Source organism: Alexandromys fortis, unplaced genomic scaffold (genome assembly GCF_014885135.2).
Source record: "Alexandromys fortis isolate MF-2015 unplaced genomic scaffold, M_Fortis_MF-2015_v1.1 scaffold_88, whole genome shotgun sequence".
NCBI lineage: Eukaryota > Metazoa > Chordata > Mammalia > Rodentia > Cricetidae > Alexandromys > Alexandromys fortis.
Genome location: NW_026067961.1, coordinates 1,047,838 through 1,070,865, shown reverse-complemented (window position 1 = coordinate 1,070,865; position 23,028 = coordinate 1,047,838). Strand labels below are relative to the sequence as shown.

At 57.2% G+C, this 23,028-nt stretch overlaps 1 protein-coding gene across 4 annotated transcripts in view; it reads left to right on the top strand.

The window, feature by feature from the left end:
- Megf6 (multiple EGF like domains 6) overlaps window positions 1-23,028 on the top strand; it is a 95,509-nt gene that overhangs the window by 70,032 nt on the left and 2,449 nt on the right. For 3 of the 4 annotated variants that reach the window (XR_007593756.1, XM_050153323.1, XM_050153325.1), the window contains 31 exons: window positions 1,923-2,048; window positions 3,121-3,243; window positions 4,094-4,216; window positions 4,381-4,518; window positions 5,152-5,271; window positions 5,855-5,977; window positions 6,274-6,441; window positions 6,687-6,818; window positions 7,784-7,912; window positions 9,178-9,306; window positions 9,828-9,962; window positions 10,048-10,182; window positions 12,661-12,786; window positions 13,312-13,443; window positions 13,535-13,663; window positions 13,776-13,907; window positions 14,407-14,535; window positions 14,734-14,862; window positions 15,112-15,240; window positions 15,514-15,642; window positions 15,836-15,964; window positions 16,570-16,698; window positions 16,931-17,059; window positions 17,155-17,286; window positions 17,568-17,696; window positions 18,112-18,240; window positions 19,217-19,345; window positions 19,544-19,672; window positions 20,031-20,159; window positions 20,250-20,378; window positions 21,027-21,155. Coding sequence is in view for 3 of the 4 variants with exons in the window: in XM_050153323.1 (XP_050009280.1) it covers window positions 1,923-2,048; window positions 3,121-3,243; window positions 4,094-4,216; window positions 4,381-4,518; window positions 5,152-5,271; window positions 5,855-5,977; window positions 6,274-6,441; window positions 6,687-6,818; window positions 7,784-7,912; window positions 9,178-9,306; window positions 9,828-9,962; window positions 10,048-10,182; window positions 12,661-12,786; window positions 13,312-13,443; window positions 13,535-13,663; window positions 13,776-13,907; window positions 14,407-14,535; window positions 14,734-14,862; window positions 15,112-15,240; window positions 15,514-15,642; window positions 15,836-15,964; window positions 16,570-16,698; window positions 16,931-17,059; window positions 17,155-17,286; window positions 17,568-17,696; window positions 18,112-18,240; window positions 19,217-19,345; window positions 19,544-19,672; window positions 20,031-20,159; window positions 20,250-20,378; window positions 21,027-21,155 (4,038 nt within the window). In the remaining variant the exon portion in view is untranslated. The remainder of the gene's footprint in view (window positions 1-1,922; window positions 2,049-3,120; window positions 3,244-4,093; window positions 4,217-4,380; window positions 4,519-5,151; window positions 5,272-5,854; window positions 5,978-6,273; window positions 6,442-6,686; window positions 6,819-7,783; window positions 7,913-9,177; window positions 9,307-9,827; window positions 9,963-10,047; window positions 10,183-12,660; window positions 12,787-13,311; window positions 13,444-13,534; window positions 13,664-13,775; window positions 13,908-14,406; window positions 14,536-14,733; window positions 14,863-15,111; window positions 15,241-15,513; window positions 15,643-15,835; window positions 15,965-16,569; window positions 16,699-16,930; window positions 17,060-17,154; window positions 17,287-17,567; window positions 17,697-18,111; window positions 18,241-19,216; window positions 19,346-19,543; window positions 19,673-20,030; window positions 20,160-20,249; window positions 20,379-21,026; window positions 21,156-23,028) is intronic. The other variant, XM_050153324.1, reaches the window with a different exon arrangement.

Below are 23,028 nucleotides of genomic sequence, written 5' to 3'. Positions count from 1 at the left end.
ACCGAGAAAAGAAAATCTGTCTGGTTTAACTTTCTGGGAACCCACAGAGTGTGCTGGGTGATGCTGGCCTGGTTCCCTGCTGTGCACAGCTTGGGAGCATCTGTGAAGTCACAGTTCTGTGGAGCAAAGGGCAGGGATGGTTCTGAGGGTGTGAAGAGGTCCTGGAATTCCAGGTCTGAAATGCCAGCCCACAGTGGGTTCATCCATGGGGCCATCTCAGCTGCTTTGCCGGTGACCAGATTGGAGGCGAAACACCTCTTTCTCCTGGTTGATGGTGCATCCTACAGGGATACTGAGACGTGGTGCCCCTCTGTGCCTGCCGGCCCTGCCAGAACAAGCTTCTGGTTCCGATTACGTGTCCCGAGGAGCGATGCAGTTGGTGTGGTGAGAACGGGGTAAACAGAGCCCCTAGGAATGCGGGGCCAGCTGAGGCCATGTGCACAGGCGCCTGGGCGCCTCTGGAGGCAGGACTGGTGGCTGGACAGCTGACTCAGGTGAGGCCAGCCAGGCCTGGGGTCAGCATGGCTTCCATCCAGTGTAGGGGTCAGAGCAGAGTTGGGGAAGGCCTTCGGTTGGCAGGCTCACCTCCGTTCTGTAGGAAATTTCTGTAGCTCCTCCCTTGATGCATATGTCTGGGGGCCCTGGGTGGCCAGGAGATTGGTCACTGCCTCTCCATGGCTGGCTTTGCCCCAGAGAAGGGGGCATCCACATGTTCTTCTGACTGTGCTTCACGTGAGGAGAGACCAGTTTAATGAGCAAGCTTGCTTTGAAGGAAGCCCAGCCTTCTCAGAGCCCTGAGGCAGCTCACGAGACCCATGCCGCTGCCAGCACCGGGGGCTTGCGGTGCCCTCCTCAGTGGTGCCAAGCCCCCATTCCTCGGCAGTAATGAACCATTTCTCCATACTGGGCCGCGAACAGTACTGCTTAACGTTGACGGTGTCCCCACATCCCAGGCAGCATCTCAGGGTACAGCCCAGCCCCCAAAGTGCTTTAGTAATGAGTCTTAAGGTTTGCTGACACAGCTCCGAGCACAGGCTTGCAAGCAGACAGTCTTACCTCCCCGGCCAGGGGCAGCATTCTTGCGGCTTCCCTCCAGAGCTCAGGGCTAACTTCCTTTAACCACAATGCCATTGCCAGGGACTCAATTGTAACCAAACCCATGCCAGGAGCTGGCCGCTATTGCTGTTGGAAGCTCAGTGTCCATCCCACGTGCCTTGCCATCTCCACAGGCCAGCTGAGGGTACGACGGAGCTCCACAGAGTGCACAGCCCCCACCAGGCCAGCCATTATCCCTTTTCCATGCCCTGCAGCAGTCCAACCAGAAAGGACAGGGTGCTGCCCTCTGGGACACAGTCTCCCTGAGGACCTATGGCTGCTGGGAAGAGTGGACACTCTGATAGGGTGTGAGGTGTGGTCTGGCCTGGGGTAGAAGGAATTTGCTCAGATTTCCTTCAGGTACCGGTGGCCAGGTCTGTGGTCTAAGGCGGCCATTCATAGAGGCTCCGTACCTGACCTTCTGCCTTGGCCTGAGGTCCACGGTGGTGCGGTGGATCTTGCCGTGACTCCTAGCTTGTTGCCAGGCAATGAGCCAGCTGCTTCTCAACAGCCTCCTAGTGTTGCTTCTCTTGTGTTGGTGCGGGGGGGAGGGGCGGTGTGGAGCAGGGATGCCAGGCTTCTGTCAGGGCGGACGGATCTACCTAGTATCCACCTCCTGGGTGGGCTGGGCTTGAAGGATTCAGAGAGATGTCCGTTGTACTGTGGACCGTGTATGTGACTGAGAAGAAAGTAGAGTCAGGCTGGAAACTGAGAACAAGGGAGAGAAGGGTAGTGAGCGCTCCTGTGGGAAGCCATCCTAATCAGATCGCTCACGCGAGAAGAAGGATCTGCCTGCTTGGCCTGATCGAAGCTCTTTGTGTCCCCAGCCATCAGCTCTTGCACTCTGGGAAACGGTGGCTGCCAGCATCAGTGTGTCCAGCTCACAGTGACGCAGCACCGCTGCCAGTGCCGGCCCCAGTACCAGCTGCAGGAGGATGGCCGGCGCTGTGTCCGTAAGTATGGCGGAGTTGGAGAGAGTGGGGTCCAGGCTCCAGGAATGAGCCTGATGTGTAATAACCGGGTGGTGGGAGGGAGGGAGGCCCGGGCTGCTGTGGGCCTGAGGCACAGGGATGTGAGCACTATTGGGTGGTATGTCCTCAGGGCAGGATGTTCAGGGTGGAGACAGTACCCCTCTTCCTAGATGGCCATCTGGGGTCTGGGCAGAGGAGGCAGCCAGGTCAGTGTGGAGGACTTTGGGCTGCGTGCATAGGAGAAAGAGACTTTGCTAAAGGAGTATGTGGGGCAGGGTCAGAGCCCCTCCCCCAGACATGGAAATGGGACAGAGCAGGTGCAGGGACTCCCCGGCAGAGTAGGAAGTGAGTGTAGATGTGAGGCCAACCATGCGGGTGGAAAAGGCGTGGGATTTCAGGGCTGGGGGGGGGGGACACAGGGCTGAACAGGTTACAGAGCTAGGGGTGTTTATGGAGCTTGGGGGTCATAGACCTTGAGGGGTCACAGGGCTGGAAAGGTCATGGGATAGAGGGGCTCACAGAATGGGAGTCGTGGGGCTGAGGGAACCACAGGGCTGAAGAAGAACACAAGGCCACAAGGCCCTGGAGGATGTTAGGGTTGGATGATCATGTGGTGTCCTTGGATCAGAGGACTGGGGAGAAGGGTTTGGGGCTCCTAACCCTGGTGTCAGTTCCAACACCTTATCCCAAAGCATGAACTCTGGGAGAAGCAGACAAGGCTCATCATGGCCAGAGCTGACCTGGGCTGGCCACCTCCTTGCTGGAAGGTTCTCTTCTAGCCAGGCCTAGCTTTCTGCCATTGGACACATTCTTTGAGAACCATGACACTCGCAAGTCATGGGTACTGGTCGGGTATTGACCCTAATAGAGCCTTGGGATTCTGGCCTTGACTATGAGGTCTTCTTGGGGGAACCCAGAGCTACCCACAACTGGGGGGCCATGGCAGAGGCTGGAGCAGAGTGGGATTCCCGCGCTGAGGAGGAATCCTGCATCTGTCAGAGTCCACCCCCCCATCTTTTCTCTTTGCCTGCATCCCTCTGGCTTTGCTATGCAGGGAGAAACCCGTGTGAGGATGGCCATGGTGGCTGTATGCACGTATGCCAGGCACTCCGGGGCCTTGCCCACTGTGGCTGTCACACAGGTTACCAGCTTGCTGCAGACCGCAAGGCCTGTGAAGGTAGGATGCTTTACCAATCCCCAACATCCCTGAGGCGCCCTGCTGGATGGGTCTTTGGGTGACCTAGGGGTGATAATCGTCTCTCCCTGATTGGGGTGGGGGGAATGGGATGACCCAAAGAGCTGTCTACAACCCAGCCATGTTTCTGCAGATGGGAGGAAACTCAAGTTTCTGTCTTCAACATACTTCCTGTAGGGATCAACTAGCACCTGATCCTTAGGACCCAAGAGAGCAAGCAAGGGGAAGGAAAGGGATCCCTGATAAACCCCGGAAGTGTCCCAGTGAATCAGTGCTGGGCTTTCTCGGGGCAAGTGGTGGTAAATGCATTGACGGTAGCGCTACAGTTGGGCACTAGTTTCCAGAGCCCCTCCCTTCATCCTGCTGGGCGCTGTCATACAGCGAGGCCACGTTTGTGCTCTACTACATCCCTAGCAGTGTGTCCTGACGTCTCTGTAGATAGGTAGGTCTGAGGTGGGCAGCCTCTGCCCAGCGACTTCAGGGTGAGTGTGGTGCTCCTAGGGCCATCAAGGAGGCAGTGGTTAGCCTTCTGAGATGTCATGTCTGGTGGCCAGGTACCCACAGGACAGGGGAAGTCGATAACTACATCCCGATATGCACTAGGAAGTCCTTACTGGTGCAACAGAAAAGACCCCCTCTGGGCTCAACATGAGACCCAATCTGTCTCCTTCCCCAGGGATCTGTCAGGGTGTGCATGGCAGGTATGGGCCAGCATGATCTCCACTAAGCTGTCTAAGCCAGGAAGCTGTTAATGAGCCCAGGGATACGGGGCCACCACCACTTTCCCCGCTGTTGGGAGCCTCTCCCTGCCCTTTCTCTCTCTCTCTTTCAGACGTGGACGAATGTGCCACGGGGCTGGCCCAGTGTGCTCACGGCTGCCTCAACACCCAGGGATCCTTTAAGTGTGTGTGCCACGCAGGCTACGAGCTGGGTGCCGATGGCCGGCAGTGCTACCGTGAGTTGGCAGTGAGCGGTGGACTGGGGTTGCTCGGGGTGCTAACGTGGCTCCCCAAGACCCTAAAGTTAGTTTCTGTGGGCAGCTCTGGTTGTGGGTTCCCAGGGGCTGGCTAGGGAGTGCTGGACCTTGTCCCACATCCTAGCTGTCTGATGTCACCACAGGGATCGAGATGGAGATTGTGAACAGCTGTGAGGCTGGCAATGGTGGCTGCTCACATGGCTGCAGTCACACTAGCACGGGACCCCTGTGCACCTGCCCTCACGGTTACGAGTTGGATGAAGACCAGAAGACCTGCATTGGTGCGAGCCAGTTCCTCCCAGGGTGCCCAGCCCCTCCAGCCCCAGGACTCTGCTACACCCAGTCCTGGGCTTGTTTGGGGCCATGACTTGGAATTTTCTTCTCTCTCTGCTGCTCTGACTGCCTGGGCTCAGCAGGAGCTGCAGGAGATCTGATGAGAGTCTCATCAGCTCAAAGGCTTCTGAGTGCTCGTGTTGGCCTGCTGGGCTCTGCCTGCCCGCACCCTTAAGGCCATTGGCTGTGCATGTGCCTGCCGTGTGTGTGTGTGTGTGTGTGTGTGTGTGTGTGTGTGAGAGAGAGAGAGAGAGAGAGAGAGAGAGAGAGAGAGAGAGAGAGAGAGAGATCATGTCCACGTAACCTTATGTGTGTGGTTGTAGGTGTACATATCTGCATATTGGATATAGCTATGTGAGTTTGGGCAGGAATGAGTAACTGCAGATGTGTGTGATTCCTTCCAGGTGTGTGTGGCTCTATGTATGCATGATTACATGAAGTATGCAAGTGGTTGTGGACAGGTTCACATGTGGTCACATAAGGTGGTGTATCAGCATGTTTGCGGGATGTGCGTGGGTTGTTGCTGTGGGATCGTGTATGTGTATCCACGGTGCCAGCAGGCTCCTGTGTGTACCCCGCAGACATCGACGACTGTGCCAACTCCCCATGCTGCCAGCAGGTGTGTGCCAACACCCCTGGTGGGTACGAGTGCAACTGCTACGCTGGCTACCGGCTCAGTCCTGATGGCTGTGCGTGTGAGGGTGAGCACACGCTGCCCGGGAGCAGCTGGGTGACTGGGGGAGAAATACCGGGGTCGGCCTTGGCCCTCCTGAGGTGGACATGCTATGGGCCAGCTTCCTGCTCCACTTGCGGACATTGATTACCTGCCTGCTGTGAACTCACGCACACCCGTACCGCCCACGCTGACCACATGCAAACTTCTATATGATTTCTTACATGCCACACATAAGTCATCCATGTAGCTAGCCAGTCTCACACACAGACAGAAGCATGCACTTGTATGCAATCAGGTGCATGTTAATCAGGCGCACACACCATTGTGCCCCCTCCGCACTGCACTCTGGCCAGTAGTCTCTGGCTTTCCTCACAGGGTTGGGGACATGCCTGTTCTTTAAGTGACTCTCCTGACAGATGTCCAGTGTCCCTTCACTCTTGAGTGGAAAGACCATGGCTGGGGTGGGGGTGGTAGTGCTACCGGCCGCTCAGGGGGATGAGCGCTTGACCCTGTCCGTGAGGTACAGCTGGGACAGGCATGGGTCTCTGGGCTTCCGACCCTGGGAGCACCACCCCAGCAGCGCTGTCTGTCTGTCTGTCTGTCTGCAGATGTTGACGAGTGTGCCTCTGGTCATAGCAGCTGTGAGCATCACTGTGCTAATCTGGCTGGCTCCTTCCAGTGCTTCTGTGAGGCTGGTTACCGGCTGGACGAAGACCGCAGAGGCTGCACCCGTGAGCTTCCCCCAGGCACAGCTGCCTTTTGGGTTTCTGATCCCAGTAGCCCGCATGTCTGGTGTGCCAGCTGGCTTGTCATCATCTCTGCGAGCCCCGTATGGTCCCATCTCCTGTGGTAGGGGTGGGGTTAGCAGGCAGAGGGAAGCAGGTTGGTCGGATGAGGGCACAGTGTTGCAGGGAGTCTTAAGTGTCCAGTTTCTGTGCTGACCAGGTGAGGGAAGAGCTGAGCCCTAAGGCAGTGTTGTTGAGTGTGTGGGCAGGAAAGACTGAGAGGCCTGTGTGTCTTTCCCCAGCCCTAGAGGAGTCCGTGGTAGACCTGGATGGCCAGCTGCCCTTCGTGCGGCCCCTGCCCCACATCGCGGTGCTGAGAGATGAGCTGCCACAACTCTTCCAGGACGACTATGGGGCCGAGGAGGAGGCAGCGGAGTTGCGGGGAGAACACACGCTCACTGAGAAGTTTGGTGAGGCATGGGCCTGCCCTCGTGGCTTCCCTCCTTAGGGGATGGCAGCTTGCAGTCCTGGGCTGCGCTGCCCTATGGGAGGGTACGCCCCTTATAACCCGTACAGCTCATTCAGGGCTAAATTGGCCCCCAGCTCCTAGGGTGGGGTTCCCGTATCTCACCTTGGAGCTTGGAGATGAGGAAGCCACTTGTCCTCTCTTCTTTGGCCCAAGAGCTCTGATGTCCTTCTCCCCATCTTCCCGCAGTCTGCCTGGACCACTCCTTTGGCCATGACTGCAGCCTGACCTGCGATGACTGCAAAAATGGAGGGACCTGCTTTCCGGGACTGGGTGGCTGTGACTGCCCAGAGGGCTGGACAGGGATCATCTGCAATGAGAGTGAGACACTGGGAAGGGGGAGTCTAGGCAGAGTCTGTGGGACCCAAGAGTTGTGAGCATCCTTTCTGTGTGGTTCCTCCTGCCTAGCTCTGGGGAGAAGCATCTGAGTATGTCCACCCACCCATCTGTCCATCCATGTACCAACCCACCCATCTACCCATCCACTCCACACCCATCTCTCCACCCACCCATCTACCCATCCACTCCACACCCATCTATCCACCCACTCATCTACTCACCTACCCATCCACCCATCTATCCACATATCCATGCACCTATCCCTCCCTTCTTCCCTCCCTCCCTCCCTTCCCTCCCTCCCTCTCTCCCTCCCTCTCTCTCTCCCTCCCTTCTTCCCTCCCTCCCATCCATTTTTCATCTTATCTCCCTTTGATGAGAGTCTACTGACTGCCTCCCTCCCCCCTCCCCCCATCCTAGACATGGTACTAGGATGTGGGGCACTCTGGGAACCAGCAGACAGGGTGTGTGATGCTCCCAGCCAGTCTCTAGGGATCCCAATGACAAGCCAACAAATATCTAAGAGTATTGTTTGTGTCTGTGAAGGAGAGCTAGTGGGTAGGCTTCTCTGATACAGGTAGCGGGGACTGAAACCATCTGATAAGAGCAGAGCCTTGCTCAGGGCTACACAACAGTTTAGCCGCTGAAGCACCCTGGAAATGGATCTGTCTACAGCCTTCCTTATCTCTCCCAAAGCCCTCCTGACCAGGAGGGAATTAGACTCATCTCAGACTGTGAGGATCATCTGAATTGCCATCTGATTGAAAGGGCTAGCGTGTGCATGTGTTGATTAGAGATGTCTGCCATGAGTGTGGTCGGGGTCATGAGGCACAAATTGTCATTTGCTGTCCCAGGCATTTGTTTAAAACTGGTGTCTTTAATGCCAGAAGGACCTCAAGAGTTCTGCCCTCTGGTTGGTAATCCTGGTGCTTCCTGTCATCCCCCTGCAGCTTGTCCTCCAGACACCTTCGGGAAGAACTGTAGCTCTCTCTGCACCTGTCAGAATGGTGGGACCTGTGACCCTGTGTCAGGAGCCTGCCGCTGTCCCCCGGGTGTCAGTGGAGCCCACTGTGAGGATGGTGCGTGTAGCCCTTCCCTAGGGAACTCTAGGGGAAGGGGAAGCCATGCTGTTTCTTATCCTTCTTACTTCCTGGGACTTACACACAGAAGGTTGAGACTCAATTCCATGGGTGGAGACTTGCTTGGAATGGATTCCCTGGGGAAGTGGTGAGCCCTTGGGACCTGGGAGCATTCAAGCAGAGCTGGAGATGATGGCCAGCTGGGATTTGTAGAAGGCGTCCGTCTGTGCTGGTGGCTCCCTGGGGTGATGCTTGACATCCTGTCTAGCCATACTCACAGCACTGTGGGGAATTACAGTTTGTGGGAATAAGCTTCTGGGAGAGGGGACGGCTTTGTCTCTGGGTCTCTCGTGTTTCCTGCCGCTGTAACTGCTCCTGCTAGAGCGGGAGGACACGGTTGACAGAACCCAGCCCCAAGGGTGACAACAGGGCGCTCCAGCAGCCCCAGTGCTCATGGCTTCTCCCCAACCTTGCTTAGTGTCTCTGTTGTCCCTCTCTTACTCTCTGCTGCCAACACGTGGAGACTGGGGGAGCCCTGGGTGTGACATTACACAGCTTCCCAGGAGCTTTTCTCCTGCAGTCTCAGGGAGGGCCACCAGATTCCCCTATAGGTAAACTAAAGGGAGCTTCTGGGGACAGACCGGCCGATTTTCAGGAGTGGAGATCTCATGGAGCCCTCGTGTTGGTTTCCCAGGCCTTGGGTGTCCCTCACTACGTGTCTATTCCTCCAGTCTCTGCCTGTGACCCTATATGACCACACCTCTCTGCTGCCTTCCTCTCTCTGTCTCAAATGCCACTCACCTGTAAGCTAAGCACATTTGTTCATTGGATTTGGGGGTCTGTGAGCAATGTGGGTAGTCTTATTTCAAGATCCAGGAGACTGGGACATGGCAGCTTTGGGGGTTTCATTTTCAGTTATCTATGTCCCTTTCAATAAGAGGGACATGAGGCAGGGCAGGGCCAGAGGGCGGTATTTGGAGAAGGGCAGCCTGCCAGGCTTGGGTGTAGCCCTGACCAGGTGAGGCCTTGCAGTCCTCTCTCTTTGGGCTCAGTATTCTGTGTGGATCAGAGGTCAGGGCACTTAGGAGAGATTTTGCCCCTCTCAGAGGTGTGCTGATGAGTCTGCTCCATCTCCAGAATGTTCCAGTGGGCACGGCTGTCCTGTCTCCTGTCCCCTGACACAAGGCTTCTCATGTCCCCTCATCTAAGAACTACGTGTGGGTAGGCCAGCTGCTGTGCAGTTCTCACTAACCCGTCTCCCGCAGGCTGCCCCAAGGGCTTCTATGGCAAACATTGCCGTAAGAAATGCCACTGTGCTAACCGGGGCCGATGCCACCGCCTCTATGGGGCCTGCCTCTGTGACCCAGGACTCTACGGCCGCTTCTGCCATCTTGGTGAGTTCTGCCACATCTGTGTGTGTGGATGAGAGCATCCGCCTTGTACTGAGTCTCACACTGTGCTGGGAGCGTTGCAGCAGCCGCTGTGGATGGAGTCTAGGCATCTGGTGCTCTGTCCCTAGGCTGGTGTCACTCCTGCCCCTCTCTCATCTGGTGATGGAGGCGAGCAGGGACAGATTCCCAGGAAACTTGCAGGACACTGATCTTGTCTTGTGGAACAAAGCCAGCTCCTCAGAGTCCCCGTCTCCGGGGTCACAGACACTCAGGGAAGGGGCAGCAGATTAGCAGAGAAAGAGAGGGTGAAGGCAGCGTTTGACATTTGTAAGAGTTAATTGAGAGGGGAAACTGGGACAGCATCTCAGCTGTGAGGCCCTGGTTCACAAGCAGATGTGCCCATTCCTAGAATGTTCTGGAAGGGGGCTCAGCTACAGCAGGCCCACCAGGGCCACCCTTGGTGATCCAGGCTGACTGGGGTGAGCGCTGCAGTGGGCAGGCCCCTTATGGCTCTGTGTCTGCAGCCTGCCCTCCCTGGGCCTTTGGCCCCGGCTGTTCTGAGGATTGCCGCTGTGAGCAGTCACACACACAGTCCTGTAACCCAAAGGACGGCAGCTGCTCCTGCAAGGCTGGCTTCCGGGGCGAGCGCTGCCAGGAAGGTGAGTCCCTGAGGGAGAGGGAGGTCCTGGGCCACTGAGAGCCTCACCTCCACCTCACGTTTCTGTCTTGCTTCTTACTCTGTAGCGTGTGAGCCAGGCTTCTTTGGGCCAGGCTGCAGACACCATTGCTCCTGCCCACCGGGTGTGGCCTGCGACCCTGTGAGCGGCGATTGTCGGATGCAGTGTCCTCCTGGCTACCAGGGGGAGGACTGTAGCCAAGGTGATTGACTGACCCCTGGGGTTCCAGCGACTGGGGAAACTACAAAAGCGCACGGCTGGCCGGAAGCCGCAGATCCGGTGCCTGGGTGCCAATGGTCCCTTTACCTACTGTCATCCCAGGGGCAGGGTGGTTCCTGGACTATCTTAGGTGTTCAGAGGAGGAACTGACTCTTCTGCCTGGTTCAGGCCAGAGGAACGGTCATCAGCTCTGTGGAATGACGGTTCACTCCTCTCATCAATGAAGGTCCTGGGAGAGCTCTGGGCTGGAGTCTGGGCAAGATGGATGAGAAGGGGACAAGAGGGAGCAGGCGTGAGGAGGAGCGGGGTGGCCGCTGGGGGAAGGATGCTTTGGAGAGTTGTCGTCTGGCCGTGGGGTCTTGTAGTCAGGCATGTATGAATGAACACAGAGCCTAGAGACTCTTAACTACTTGGCAGGTAGGAGAATGGGCCTCAAGACTGCTGAGGGGTAGATTAGTGAGATGGGTCCTTAGGTATCAGTGGGAGACCCGAGGCAAGGCTGGGGAGCCAGATGGCTTGGTAAATCACGTGCTCATTTGTTGGAGTCCAGCATATATGGGGCTGGGAGCTTGACATAGAGGACTGGAGAGGGAGGATCGGGTATGTGGCCTATACCAGCAGGGCACCTGTGACCCTTAACGTGAGGATCTAAGCCGTGTAACTTGTGGGATGGCAGGCTGGACTCTCAAACATTGAGCTTAAAGCTTCAGGACCAGGAGAGGATATAGCCATGTGGTCACAGTCCTCGAGGGAGGGGCAGGGCCCTTGGTGTTTGTGAGGCAGTCAATATGGCTGTTGCCAGCACGCTGGAGATGTTTGACCCTCTCTTCGCATAACTCTTGCTGCCTGTATATCCATTGGTCAGATTAGAACAGGAGCTTCAGGGCCTGAGTGTGACCATTTTTGGGTGGGCAAGGATAGAGAGGAATGCAGGAGCCACTAGCCATCCCCTCCCTTCCCCTCTCCTTAGGGGAGAAAAGCAGAAAAGTTCCCAGCACCACCCAGCCAGGTATAGAGGGGGATGAGGCCTGGCAAGGGCTCTCAGGTCTTGTTGGCACAGGAGAGAGAATATCCAGGGCTTCCAACTCAGTCTAGAGTCCCCAGACCTGGCATGCTCTCAGGACTCTGTAGTCTCAGGCTGTCCCCCAGCTCCAGGCGTCCCTCTTTCCATCCGCACAGTGTCTGGGGAGTGGCAGGACCGAGCCTCCTAACAGAGGCCACCCAGAGCATGCGCGCACACATGCCTGCATAAACACAGACTTGTCGCATGCCTTCCTTCCTAAGCCTCTGTCCCCCTTTTCCAGATTCCGTGCTACATGCCAGGCCCAGTGAGGCGGCTGTGCAGGGAAGCCTTCCCAGCAGCCGTGGGACCAGCCCCCTGTGCTAAAAAGAAAAGGAACCCCCTCTGCCTTTCTTTATTGAAGCCTCCAGGGCCCCCAAGGATAAACCACAGGAAATGACACACATACTTTTACAGAAATGGTTCCCCTTCCCCTTGTTTTTAGGTCTGGAAACTATTCCTGCCCCAAGCACAAGTCTGTGCTCAGGGGAAGAGCTCCTGAGGCCTTGAGGGACCACCTCAGCAGCAATGCTGGGCTTTCTCCCTGGTCTGTGCTGTGTGGTTGTCTCCGTGCGTGCACATGTGTGCGCGTGTGCGTGCTCACGCCTGTGTGGGTGCTATGGTCAGGCACCTATCGCACGCACACGTGTTATGCCTGGTCCCCACTGCCTGCCGTGCCTCTGCATCAGGCCTGCTCTTTCATTCCAGCAACGGGCAGAGTGGGCAGATGCCAGGCAGGCAGAAATCCTGCTGTGACTTCCTCAGTTCCTACCCCAGTCTCCCCCGAGAGGAGTCATAGGGAGCACAGGTGCTTTACCAAGTAAGGCCACTCAGGGCTTTCTGGTACCCAGGGCACTTCAGGGACCATATGCATTCATGAGGCCCTGCCTTTGACCATTCCTGTACAGGACACCCTAATTCCCATACCTAATTCCTTGGTGTAACTTACATTTCAGAGTGTGGAGGGCCCCAGACTTCTGGTGTCCTTCCTTACTCTTTGTGTGGACCCATTACTGCTTCTTCCCACCCCACTCCCAGCCGATGGCTACAGCTTTGGGGCTGAGGAGCTGGGTATGAAACAGAGGGGACAGGCCGGCACACCTTGGTTGAAGTGGCTAGTAGTGGCCCCCTTGGTGGACCATCCTGGAACAGGAATTGTCCCCTGCTCCTGGGAGCTCTCCAGGGTCCTGGATGCCCATAGCGTCTGCTTGACAGGTTGCCTGGCCCTCTGGCATCCCTGCCCCTGCCTTTCCCTATGCCCCAGACTGACCTCTTGTAGATCTCCCCCCACCAAGTTCCTGTTCCCATCAACCCGTCCTGTTCTCCGTGGGTCTCCAGAGGACGCTCCTAGCCTTGATAGCTACATACAGAGTGACTGAAGCCATCTGCTCTCGCCTACAGAGTGCCCAGTAGGAACGTTTGGTGTGAACTGCTCAGGTTCCTGCTCCTGTGTGGGGGCTCCCTGCCACCGGGTCACAGGACAGTGTCTATGCCCACCGGGGAAGACGGGGGAGGACTGTGGAGCAGGTGAGTGACAGCTGCTTGGCTCCAGGGGGCCCAACCCTGGGCTGATTTTAAGAATACCACCCTGGACCACATTTGGGGACCCTTGATCCCAGTCCAAGCTCTGTTTGGGGGACCTCAGTCTAGATTACAGTTAAGGACCCTGATCCCAGATCTGCTTGGGAACCCCACCATAAATCATGTTGGAAGCTTAGCCCTGACCATGCTGTGCTGGGCTCCTTTATAATAACTTCAGGGACTCATGCTGGAACAAGCTGGGGTGTGGGAGGTGCCCTGCACTGTACCCTCCTGGACCATCAGCTCCCTGTCTCTCTAGCAGGCTCTTTATTTTGCTCTTGAACTGTCCCTGGGGTGCCCTGCAGCCTTGGGGTTCTGAGGCCTGCCTCTTTCCTTAGCAGTCTTATATGGGAACAGTGGTCCCCTCTCTGGATTATGGCAAGAGAGGCCTCCAGTGATGTATTGGGCACACACCAGTGTGTCAGCTAGGGTACAGGGGAAAGAATAACTGACCCTGGAAGTGGGCTCTAGATTGTCCCGAGGGCCGTTGGGGGCTTGGCTGTCAGGAGATCTGCCCTGCGTGCGAACACGGTGCCAGCTGTGACCCTGGGACTGGAGTCTGCCTTTGCCTCCCTGGCTTTGTTGGTAGCCGCTGCCAGGATGGTGAGTATGGCTGGTGTCTGACCTCAGCTTCCACCGGTGTTCCTGGGTGGGTGTGCCAGGCTGCCACGCTCACCCTCTTTACCACCAACAGCTTGCCCAGCTGGCTGGTTTGGAACTGGCTGCCAGATGAGGTGTGCTTGTGCCAACGACGGACACTGCCACCCAGCCACTGGCCGCTGTAGCTGTGCTCCAGGGTGGACTGGTCTCAGCTGCCAGAGAGGTATGTGGGTCCTTTGCCCGTCCTTTGTGCACAGGTCCCTCCCTTGCCCCTGGCCCAAGACGACATGGCTCTGGAGCTCACCCAAGGTGACTCTGAGCTCACTCTGTTGCAGCCTGTGACAGCGGACGTTGGGGACCCGATTGCATCCACGCTTGCAACTGCACTGTGGGCCATGGGAGCTGTGATGCCACCAGTGGCCTATGCCTGTGCGAGGCTGGCTACGAAGGTCCTCGGTGTGAGCAGTGTGAGTACTGGCCTGGCATTTGTACCCCTCTCTCAGTGTGCACACAGGCATGCACAGGCGTGTGACCACACACACGAAAACACTTGCATCTGCACATACATGTGTACACATGTACCTGAGTATTCCAGTGCACACATACCATACATGCACCTGTCAGTAGCAGACTTCAAGCTTGCCTGGAGTAGCAGGTGCAGAGTTGGGGCTGTCCCAGCCAGGGTGGGGGTGGGGGGCGAGGAGGGTTCCTTAGGCCCCTGTTTGTGTCCTTCCAAGGCTTGCGGATGGGCTGAGTCAGAGTAGCTGGTTTTAGAGGCCGCCCTAGGGGAGAGCCTAGTGGGCTCTGAAGATGAGGTCTGGGGAAAGGGTGGAGGGGTGTGGTAAAGTCAAGTATCCCCACCGTTGGGAGGGGAGGGGCTTCTTTGTCAGGCCTTTCCCTTCAGTCCTGGGCTCTGGCCAGACTCTTGGTGTCCCAACTAACAGTGAGCTGGCTTTTGTGTCTTAGGGTGTCGCCAGGGGTACTTTGGGCCTAACTGTGAACAGAAGTGCAAGTGTGAGCATGGGGCCACCTGTGACCGTGTCAGTGGGGCCTGTACCTGCCCGGCCGGCTGGAGGGGCAGCTTCTGTGAGCATGGTGAGCTGGGTGCAGGCTCGGGTGTGAGCAGAGTGAACTGGGGTACAGGCTGGGATGTGAGCATGGTGGGCTGGGTGCAGGCTCGGGTGTGAGCAGAGTGAACTAGGAGTGCAGGCTGGGGTGTGAACATGGTGAACTGGGTGTAGGGCAGGGTCCTCTGGCCTCTGAGCCTCTTGTCAATGCCACTTTTGTCTGCAGCCTGTCCCGCTGGCTTCTTCGGGTTAGACTGTGCCCATGCCTGTAACTGCTCCGCTGGGGCTACCTGCGATGCTGTGACCGGCTCCTGCATCTGCCCAGCTGGCCGCTGGGGCCCACAATGCGCCCAGAGTATGTAAGGGGCCTCAGCCTGGGTTCTGTGGGAGCACAGGTTCTTCATGATGGGGGGGACACCCCTGGGGCCTTTTCCTGGCATCCAACCGAGGACACAGCTTCGCCCATGAGATTCTAAACGACCACCCCTTTGGTGGCTGCTCTGCTGAGAGGTGGCCCTGAGACTCTGGCAGATTGTCTAAGCTCCCTGACACCTTCTCCTGGAGTCCCCTGGCTATGTCCCTGATGCCTCCTCTCTGCTTACAGCTTGCCCATCCCTCACTTATGGGCTTAACTGCAGCCAGATTTGTACCTGTTTCAACGGGGCCTCCTGTGACCCCGTCCATGGGCAATGCCTCTGTGCCCCTGGCTGGATGGGACCCACCTGCCTGCAGGGTAAGCCCTGCCTGTGAGTTCAGGGTCTAGTCCTGGGTAATGGTCTCTCAGTGGGGCCATGGAGGGACATGGGGGAAGTTAGGAGGGATCTTGACTCTGGCCTTTGGTGCCATGCTCCCGAGGCCAGGCTGGTAGGTTGAGGACAGGCCTGGGCTCAGACATCATAAAACCAGCCCTGATAAGATTCTAACTTGAAAGTCAGGGTGGGCTTTGGGGGATGTGGAAACTCTGCTGGCCAGACACTGAGGCTTGCTTCTGCTTTCTGGGCCTTAGCCTGCCCTGCTGGCCTGCACGGCAAGGACTGTCAACATTCCTGTCTGTGCCGCAACGGAGGGAGCTGTGACCCCATCTCCGGCCAGTGCACATGCCCAGAGGGCTGGACCGGCTTGGCCTGTGAGGAAGGTAAGCTGGCTGGCCTGGGTAGTAGACATGCCCTCAGGCCTAAGAGGACTCCCTTTGGAGGGTCAGCACCCTGGGGGTGGCTGTGGTGTCCAGCCTGCCACCCAAGGACACAGATGTAGGGATGTTGGGCTAGTATCTCCCGGACAGAGCCATACCCCAGAAAGTCAGACTCTCCCTACCCGTACTTTTTCAGAGTGCCTTCCTGGACACTACGGAGCTGGCTGTCAGCTCAGCTGCAGTTGCCTTAATGGAGGCGTATGTGACCGGCTCACAGGGCACTGCCTCTGCCCAGCCGGCTGGACTGGGGACAAGTGTCAGAGCCGTGAGTGGGTTCTGGGAAGCTGGGAGGTTCTGCCAAGGGCAACCCTGTTTTACTCCATGCTGAAGATATGTATGGGCCAGGCCTGGTTCTCGCCAGTATGGCCCACTGTTGAACGGGTTCAGGGCCTCCTGGCTGTACCTAAGAGGCCAACCTGATTGGCTGGTTTGTTTTTATTTTGGAAAGAGGGGTATACTCATCTCAAGGCTTCAGAGAGAAAGACTTGGTCTCTGGACTTGAAGCCTAGACTGCCCAGGGTTCCATGATTACAAGAAGCTGCCCAGGCTGTAGCTTTTAATCCTATTCACCCCCTCCAGACTTTGAACCCCTCAGAGTCTAGACAAGTGGATACTGGGCTGGCTCGTCCTCATTCTAACCTACTGAGTCTTTCACTCATTGGCTCCCTTTCTATGCAGGCCAACCTAGACAGCCCCTTGCTCAGACCTAAGCGTGGGGCTGCTGAGGCTTACAGGCCGAGTCAGGATCCTCAGGGCCCTCCATAACTTTTCATGGCTTCTAGACCCAGCCTCCCTTTTCCCCTCGACTTCCATGGGCTGAGGCCCCAAGGCTGTAATTCCCAGTCTTCCTGTCTGTCTCTCATGCCACAGCCTGTGCCAAGGGCATGTTTGGAGTTCACTGTGAAGAGCATTGTACCTGCCGGAGAGGTGCCACATGCCACCATGTCACCGGGGCCTGCCTCTGTCCCCCAGGATGGAGGGGCTCACAGTGCGAGAATGGTGAGCCTAGACAGGAGTGCATGGGTCGGATGGCTGCGGGGAGCTGGCCCTGCACCCCTCACCTAGACAGGAGAGCACAGATCGGATGGCTGCGGGGAGCTGGCCCTGCACCCCTCACCTAGACAGGAGAGCACAGATCGGATGGCTGCGGGGAGCTGGCCCTGCACAGCCGCTTCAGGGCTCCCAGCCGCCCACCTCCAGGAAAGCCTGCCTAATTCTCCCCTTTCTGCAGCCTGCCCACGTGGCTGGTTTGGAGAGTCCTGTGCACAGCGATGCCGCTGCCCACCTGGTGCCCCCTGCCACCATGTTACTGGGGAGTGCCATTGTCCCTCTGGCTTCACTGGACCTGGCTGTGAGCAGGGTAAGTACTCCCCCCAACATCTACGCCGTAGAGTGGGACAGCTTGGGGATTCCCGAGGGCTAGACCAGGGCTGACCCTACCCAACTTATACCCAGCTTGCCAGCCTGGCACCTTTGGAAAGGACTGTGGGCACCTATGCCAATGTCCTGGTGAGACCTGGACCTGCCACTCTGCTTCAGGGGCCTGCGTATGCGCTGCCGGTTACCATGGCACCGACTGTCAGCAACGTGAGTGCCGCCCACTGCCTTGGGGAAGCTGGGGTTCTGTCTGCTCTTCTGGTATGCAGGGTGGCCATGCTGTATTCAGAGCTGCAGCTCGCAGGGCAGCCATGCCGTGTTCAGGGCTGCAGCTCGCAGGGCAGCCATGCTGTATTCAGAGCTGCAGCTCGCAGGGCAGCCGTGCTGTGTTCAGGGCTGCAGCTCGCAGGGCAGCCATGCCATGGTCAGGGCTGCTGCATGTTTGACTCCAGCCCCCCAGCTTATGTAGCAGACCCTCTCTCTCCCTGCAGGATGCCCACCTGGGCGCTATGGGCCAGGCTGTGAACAAGTTTGTAAATGTCTCAATGGTGGCTCCTGCGATGCGGCCACGGGAGCTTGCTACTGCCCTGCTGGATTCCTGGGGTCTGACTGCAGCCTTGGTGAGTGGCCAGGCTGCAGGGCTGGATGGCTTATTGTTGAAGTTCTGGAAGAGGGGGTAGGGCCCTGCTGGCCGGCCTATAGGAGGACAGCCAGCCCCCTGCACACCCCTGATTCTTGCCCCCCCATTACTGAACTAAGGTAGAGTGGCAATGAGGGTGTGCTGCCCTGGGGCGTCAGTGTGATCCCAGAGGGCCCCCATCTCTGGCCAGCTCTGTTCCAGATACATACCAGGCACTGAGAACATCCCTGTGGCCCAGCATCCCGCCCAGGAAAGGGACTTTCTTCTGAGTCACATGGGTGTTGTGTCAGTGTATCTCTGTAGAGATGGCCTGGGACCCAGCTCCCAGCAGAGCTTCTCGTGGAGCCTCTGAAAGAGCCCAGGTGGAAGCAACCACTTACCTGCTCTTTCCACAGCCTGTCCCCAGGGTCGCTTTGGCCCCGACTGTACCCATGTGTGTGCGTGTGGGCAAGGGGCGGCCTGTGATCCTGTGTCAGGGACTTGTGTCTGTCCTCCTGGGAAGACTGGAGTCCATTGTGAACATGGTGAGTGTCTGCCGGGGGCTGGGCACATGCACAGTTCACCAAGTCACAGAGCAGGCTGTTGAAGTGAGCCCATCACGAGGGGTGTGTGTGTGCCCATTCCCCAGGGACACAGTCACACTCAACAGCCACTGTGAATTCTCCAGAAGCCTTGCCTGAGAAGCTGTGTCCTCACCATATGCCTGCCCTGATGGCAAACAGGTCATCCTCATGCCAGCTCAGGCCCCACCCACACAGGACTCTTGAGACTTGGTTCATTCCATGGCCTGTTCATGTCTCTGTGGCCAGTGGAACCTCCTCCTGAGCCTGGTAGCACTTTGTGACCTGGTAATGTCTTCTTGGAAGAGTGTTTTCCTGGTCCTTTGCCAAGCCCAGGCTGGGGTCCCCTGCAGAGACAAAGTTAGATTGGCAAGAAATGGGTCAACCAGGGGACAGTGGTCATGGTCCACACTCAGGTCAGTGACCCAGTCCCAGGGCCACACACACAGTTCCTCCTTTAGTCCTCACCAGGGGCTGCTCTCTGAACCTTTGTTCTTGGCCTACTGCTCCTGCCTGGGACTGGTGTAGTCAGATTAGAAGCCCAAGGCCAGGCAGTAGCCAGGATGCTGCCTCGTTCACTCCTAGGAAGGACAGTGGCACGGGCAGGCAGTACAAGGTGGTCAACAGGCCCCCTCTGAGTCCACATGGCTGGCCATGCCTGACCTGTGGCCTCAGTCCTAAGGACGTGTGATGGGAAGGAAGCCTTCCTGACTCCTTGCCAGCTGTGCAGGTGCTTACAGTCCCCTGAAGATCCTGGTCCCCTTTATCTTAGACCAGGCCCTCAGTCCTGGTGCTGTGAACACCGTGAGGGCAAGGCCAGCCCTAGGCAGCTCAGGAAGCATTTGTGAGTGAATGCCAGTCTGTGGGGAGCATATCCCCAGAACATGTCCACCCCTTGCCCCTGTTAGAGCTCTCAGTTGTGCCTGCCTTCTGCCCCTAGGGTGTCCCCAGAATCGCTTTGGCAAGGGCTGTGAGCTTGAGTGTGCCTGCAGGAATGGCGGCCTGTGTCATGCTACTAACGGCAGCTGTTCCTGCCCGCTGGGCTGGATGGGGCCACACTGTGAGCAGGGTGAGTTTCCGAGAGCGGCTGGACCAAAACATCCACACGTGTCTATCGAGCAGGGAGGGTCCCAAGAAGGATGCAGAGCTCAGGGCCTGGGCGGCTGTGTAGGGGCACAGAGAAGGATGCAGAGCCCAGGATCCGGGCGGCTGTGTAGGGGCACAGAGTCAGGTGCACTTAAGAAACCTGTATCCCATCCCTGCACAGCCTGCCCTGCTGGGCACTATGGTGCCGCCTGCCTCCTCAAGTGCTCCTGTCAGAACAACGGCACCTGTGAGCCCACCACGGGGGCCTGCCGCTGTGGTCCTGGCTTCTATGGTCCAGCTTGTGAGCACTGTGAGTGGGGCTGTCCCCTTACCTTGGACACACCATCCAGGCTGGTCCTGGTTCTGAGAGCAATGGCCACTTTCTCAGTCACTGTCCATGGGGAGAGATGGGATGAGCCCGATCAGGCTCTGGGCTCAGGGTCACACAGGATAGGTGGAAGGTGGGCTCCCAGGCCAGCTCCTTATGCCTCTCATGTGAGCCTGGCTTGGATGCTGGCTTATGGTGGGAGCTGGGAAGGAGGGAGATTAAGACATTCAGGGAAGGGCCTCTCTCAGTTCCTGGGTTCGGTCCTTTGCTCATTCTGGGAAAACTGGGGGTTTCTGTCGCCTCCTGCCCTCGACTCACTCTAACCAGGGTCCTCCTTCAGCCTGCCCCCCTGGCTTCTACGGATCTGGTTGCCAGGGAGTCTGTGAGTGTCAACAGGGAGCCTCCTGCGACCCTGTCAGCGGCCAATGCCTCTGCCCCGCTGGCTTCCACGGCCAGTTCTGCGAGAAGGGTGAGTGTCAGGCCCCCACCCAACCCCTTTACCCTTTCCTTGTCTTGTTTGATTTGGGGATGGGAACGCGGAGCCTGTTGCCCCCACCAGGGTGCCATCCAGGCTTTTTTGGAGACGGCTGCCAGCAGCAGTGTGACTGCCAGAAAGGGGTGCCCTGTGATCCCGCCAGCGGCCTCTGCCTTTGCCCACCGGGGCGTACAGGAGCCACATGTGACCTGGGTGAGTGGAGGGTCCTGCCAGGGTGGGACCTGAGGGTAGGTCTCCATCAATAACACATATCCAATCATGTGGGCTGGGTACCTGCATGCCAGGCCTCAGCCTGAGCGCTGTGCCTTCCTGTGATCTCTTCTCCAGCCTGCGCCCTCTGGGGGCCGTTGACAGTGGCCAGAATATGATAAACCAAGCACAGACACCCTCTGTAGCTGCCGAGGTTAGGCCCTGCTCTGTGGTAGTCTAGAGTCTCTGGCTCTATCTGGCTGTCATGAGAAAGGCCTCAGTCAGGTGGAAATATGTCCATGACCCCTTCAGACTAGACTGCCTAAGGATGGAGAGCTGTTCTCCTAGGGGGCAAAACTGAGTTAATGACTTGGATTCATGTGGCTGCTCTGTGCTGCCTCACTAGCCCAGGCACCAGGCAGGAATGTGTGCCCAGGGCTTGTGGCTGGTGTTTCTCCATGTAGGAGCCCACAGTTACAGCACAGATTTTTTAGCAAGTGCATAGGAACTGTTATCCTTTTCAGAGGAAACTGAGGCCCATGGTTTTGTCTCCTTCCTCCGCGGGCCTCATGCCCCCTGGGCTGTCTACCCATGGTCTAGGCAGATGGAATGGAGATTTATGCCCTTCTCTCCTACCTCCTGCCCCTACAGATTGCAGAAGGGGCCGCTTTGGGCCTGGCTGTGCCCTGCACTGTGACTGTGGGGGTGGGGCTGACTGCGACCCCATCAGTGGGCGGTGCCATTGTGTGGACGGCTACACAGGGCCCACTTGCCGGGAAGGTGAGTCAGGTTCCCAGGGGAGGAACCGAAGACTTCCCTGCCCCTGGCCAGGAACCCACCCCTTGTCCTAATACCACCACCAAGTGAGAAACACAGCCATCCCTTCCTGGTACCCATGGAATGCACACAGCCAGTGGTTCATGAGTAGGCCTCAAGCGGGTTCCCGAGGGCAATAATGGGACGCACTGTCAGCCTGGAGCACCAACCCTTTCCCTCGAGTGACCTGCAGATTCCGTGGGATCTTACAGATCCCTATGCAGGCGGGGCTGGGTGATTCAGGACGTGCGGGTGCTGTGTGCCCGCGTATCTGTGAGCAGCACTGTATGCATGTTAATCAATACATGTATGTACACCAGCGTGTTGTGAGATACTGCACGTGTACATGTGCCAGTACACCAGAGCAGCGACACAAGCCTGTATGTGCATGCACTGTGTGTGTACATGTTTCAGGCATGTGCCCTCTAGGTGCGTGTGCCTTCCTAGTGTGTGTGCTCTAGGTGTGTGTGTACTCCAGACATGTCTTGCTGATATATGTGTGTCCCAGGCATGCATTATCATGGTGTGTGTGCTCAAGGTACATGTTCTATGAGGGTATGCATGGGCTTTAGGTATGCAGTTTCACGGTACATATGTGTTCCATGAATACACTCTGCGGGTCTAAGTATGATCTAGGTATGTGTTTCCCAGCTGTGAGTGCTCTGTGTGTATATGGCTTCAGGTGTACATGTGTGCCCACATCTTTGTGCATCATGTGCCTATGCTAGCTCCTGTGATGTTCATGCACCAGGCATGCATGCATATATACTCTGTGGAATTCAAGTGCATGTGTTATGGTGCATACCTGAGCCAGGCATGTATGTTCCAATACACGTGTGTGCACCAGACACGCATGTGTACACATGCTTTATTGTATACTGTGCCTGTGTTTGCCACATGTAGAACTGGGGCAGTCTTTTGATTCCCCAAGTCCCCGAGTCTCTGGGACTGCACCTCCCATATACTAGGTAGAGCTGGCTGTGCTGCACCCCCGTGAATAGCCACAGCCCACATGGCATCTCTTGTTGGCTCCCCAGGCCCAGTCTGCAGAGGGAGCTGGGACGGATCTCTGTAGAGGGAGGTGATAGGCCAGCAGTCGCACTCTGAGGGTAGGACATGAAAGAGAGGAGGGCCCAGACCAAGGAGTCCTCAGCCTGAAGGCGTTCAGTGCAGACGGGATACCGCCTGAATCATTTTTAGCCTCTGCAAGGTGGTCATGGCCTCAAACTATTAAGAGCCATGCCTGGAGCTCATGGGTAGGATCAGGTTCCGGATTAGGTTGCAATTTGCTGGCCAGTGCTTGAGTACATACTGCTATCCACAGTGGCACCCAGTGGTCAAATCTGATACTACACCTAAGGGCCCTTGCCATTTAGCAGATCTCTGAGGATGGGGCTGTGGGGAGAGAGAGCATTGTTGGCCCCTGGGAGTCCTGGGATAGTTCTTTTTCCCTGGGGTGAGCTTGGCTTAACCTTGGGTGAAGCTTTTCCCACCCAGCCTCAAAGCCCTGTCTCCCACCCTTCTTGGAATTGACAGAGTGGGAGCTGAGCAGACCCCCTCCCCCAGTGCTTACATGAGTGTGGTATGGAGAAGGTTATGATGGTGGCTGTGTGAGGTCCCTGTGGGCATGGGCGATTAATGCCTGACTGGCCCAATACTGGTGTCTACCCAAGTGGACAACATGAGCTGTCTATGGCCCAGCTCCCTGGGAGCCCAGAGTTCATGTGGAGAACACGCTTGCCCAGACACGGCTCTGGTTAGGCCCACACAATGATGAACATCTTTGCTTCCCTGTGCCTTCAGAACCTGAACCTTGGAGATGGGACTGGATCGCGGT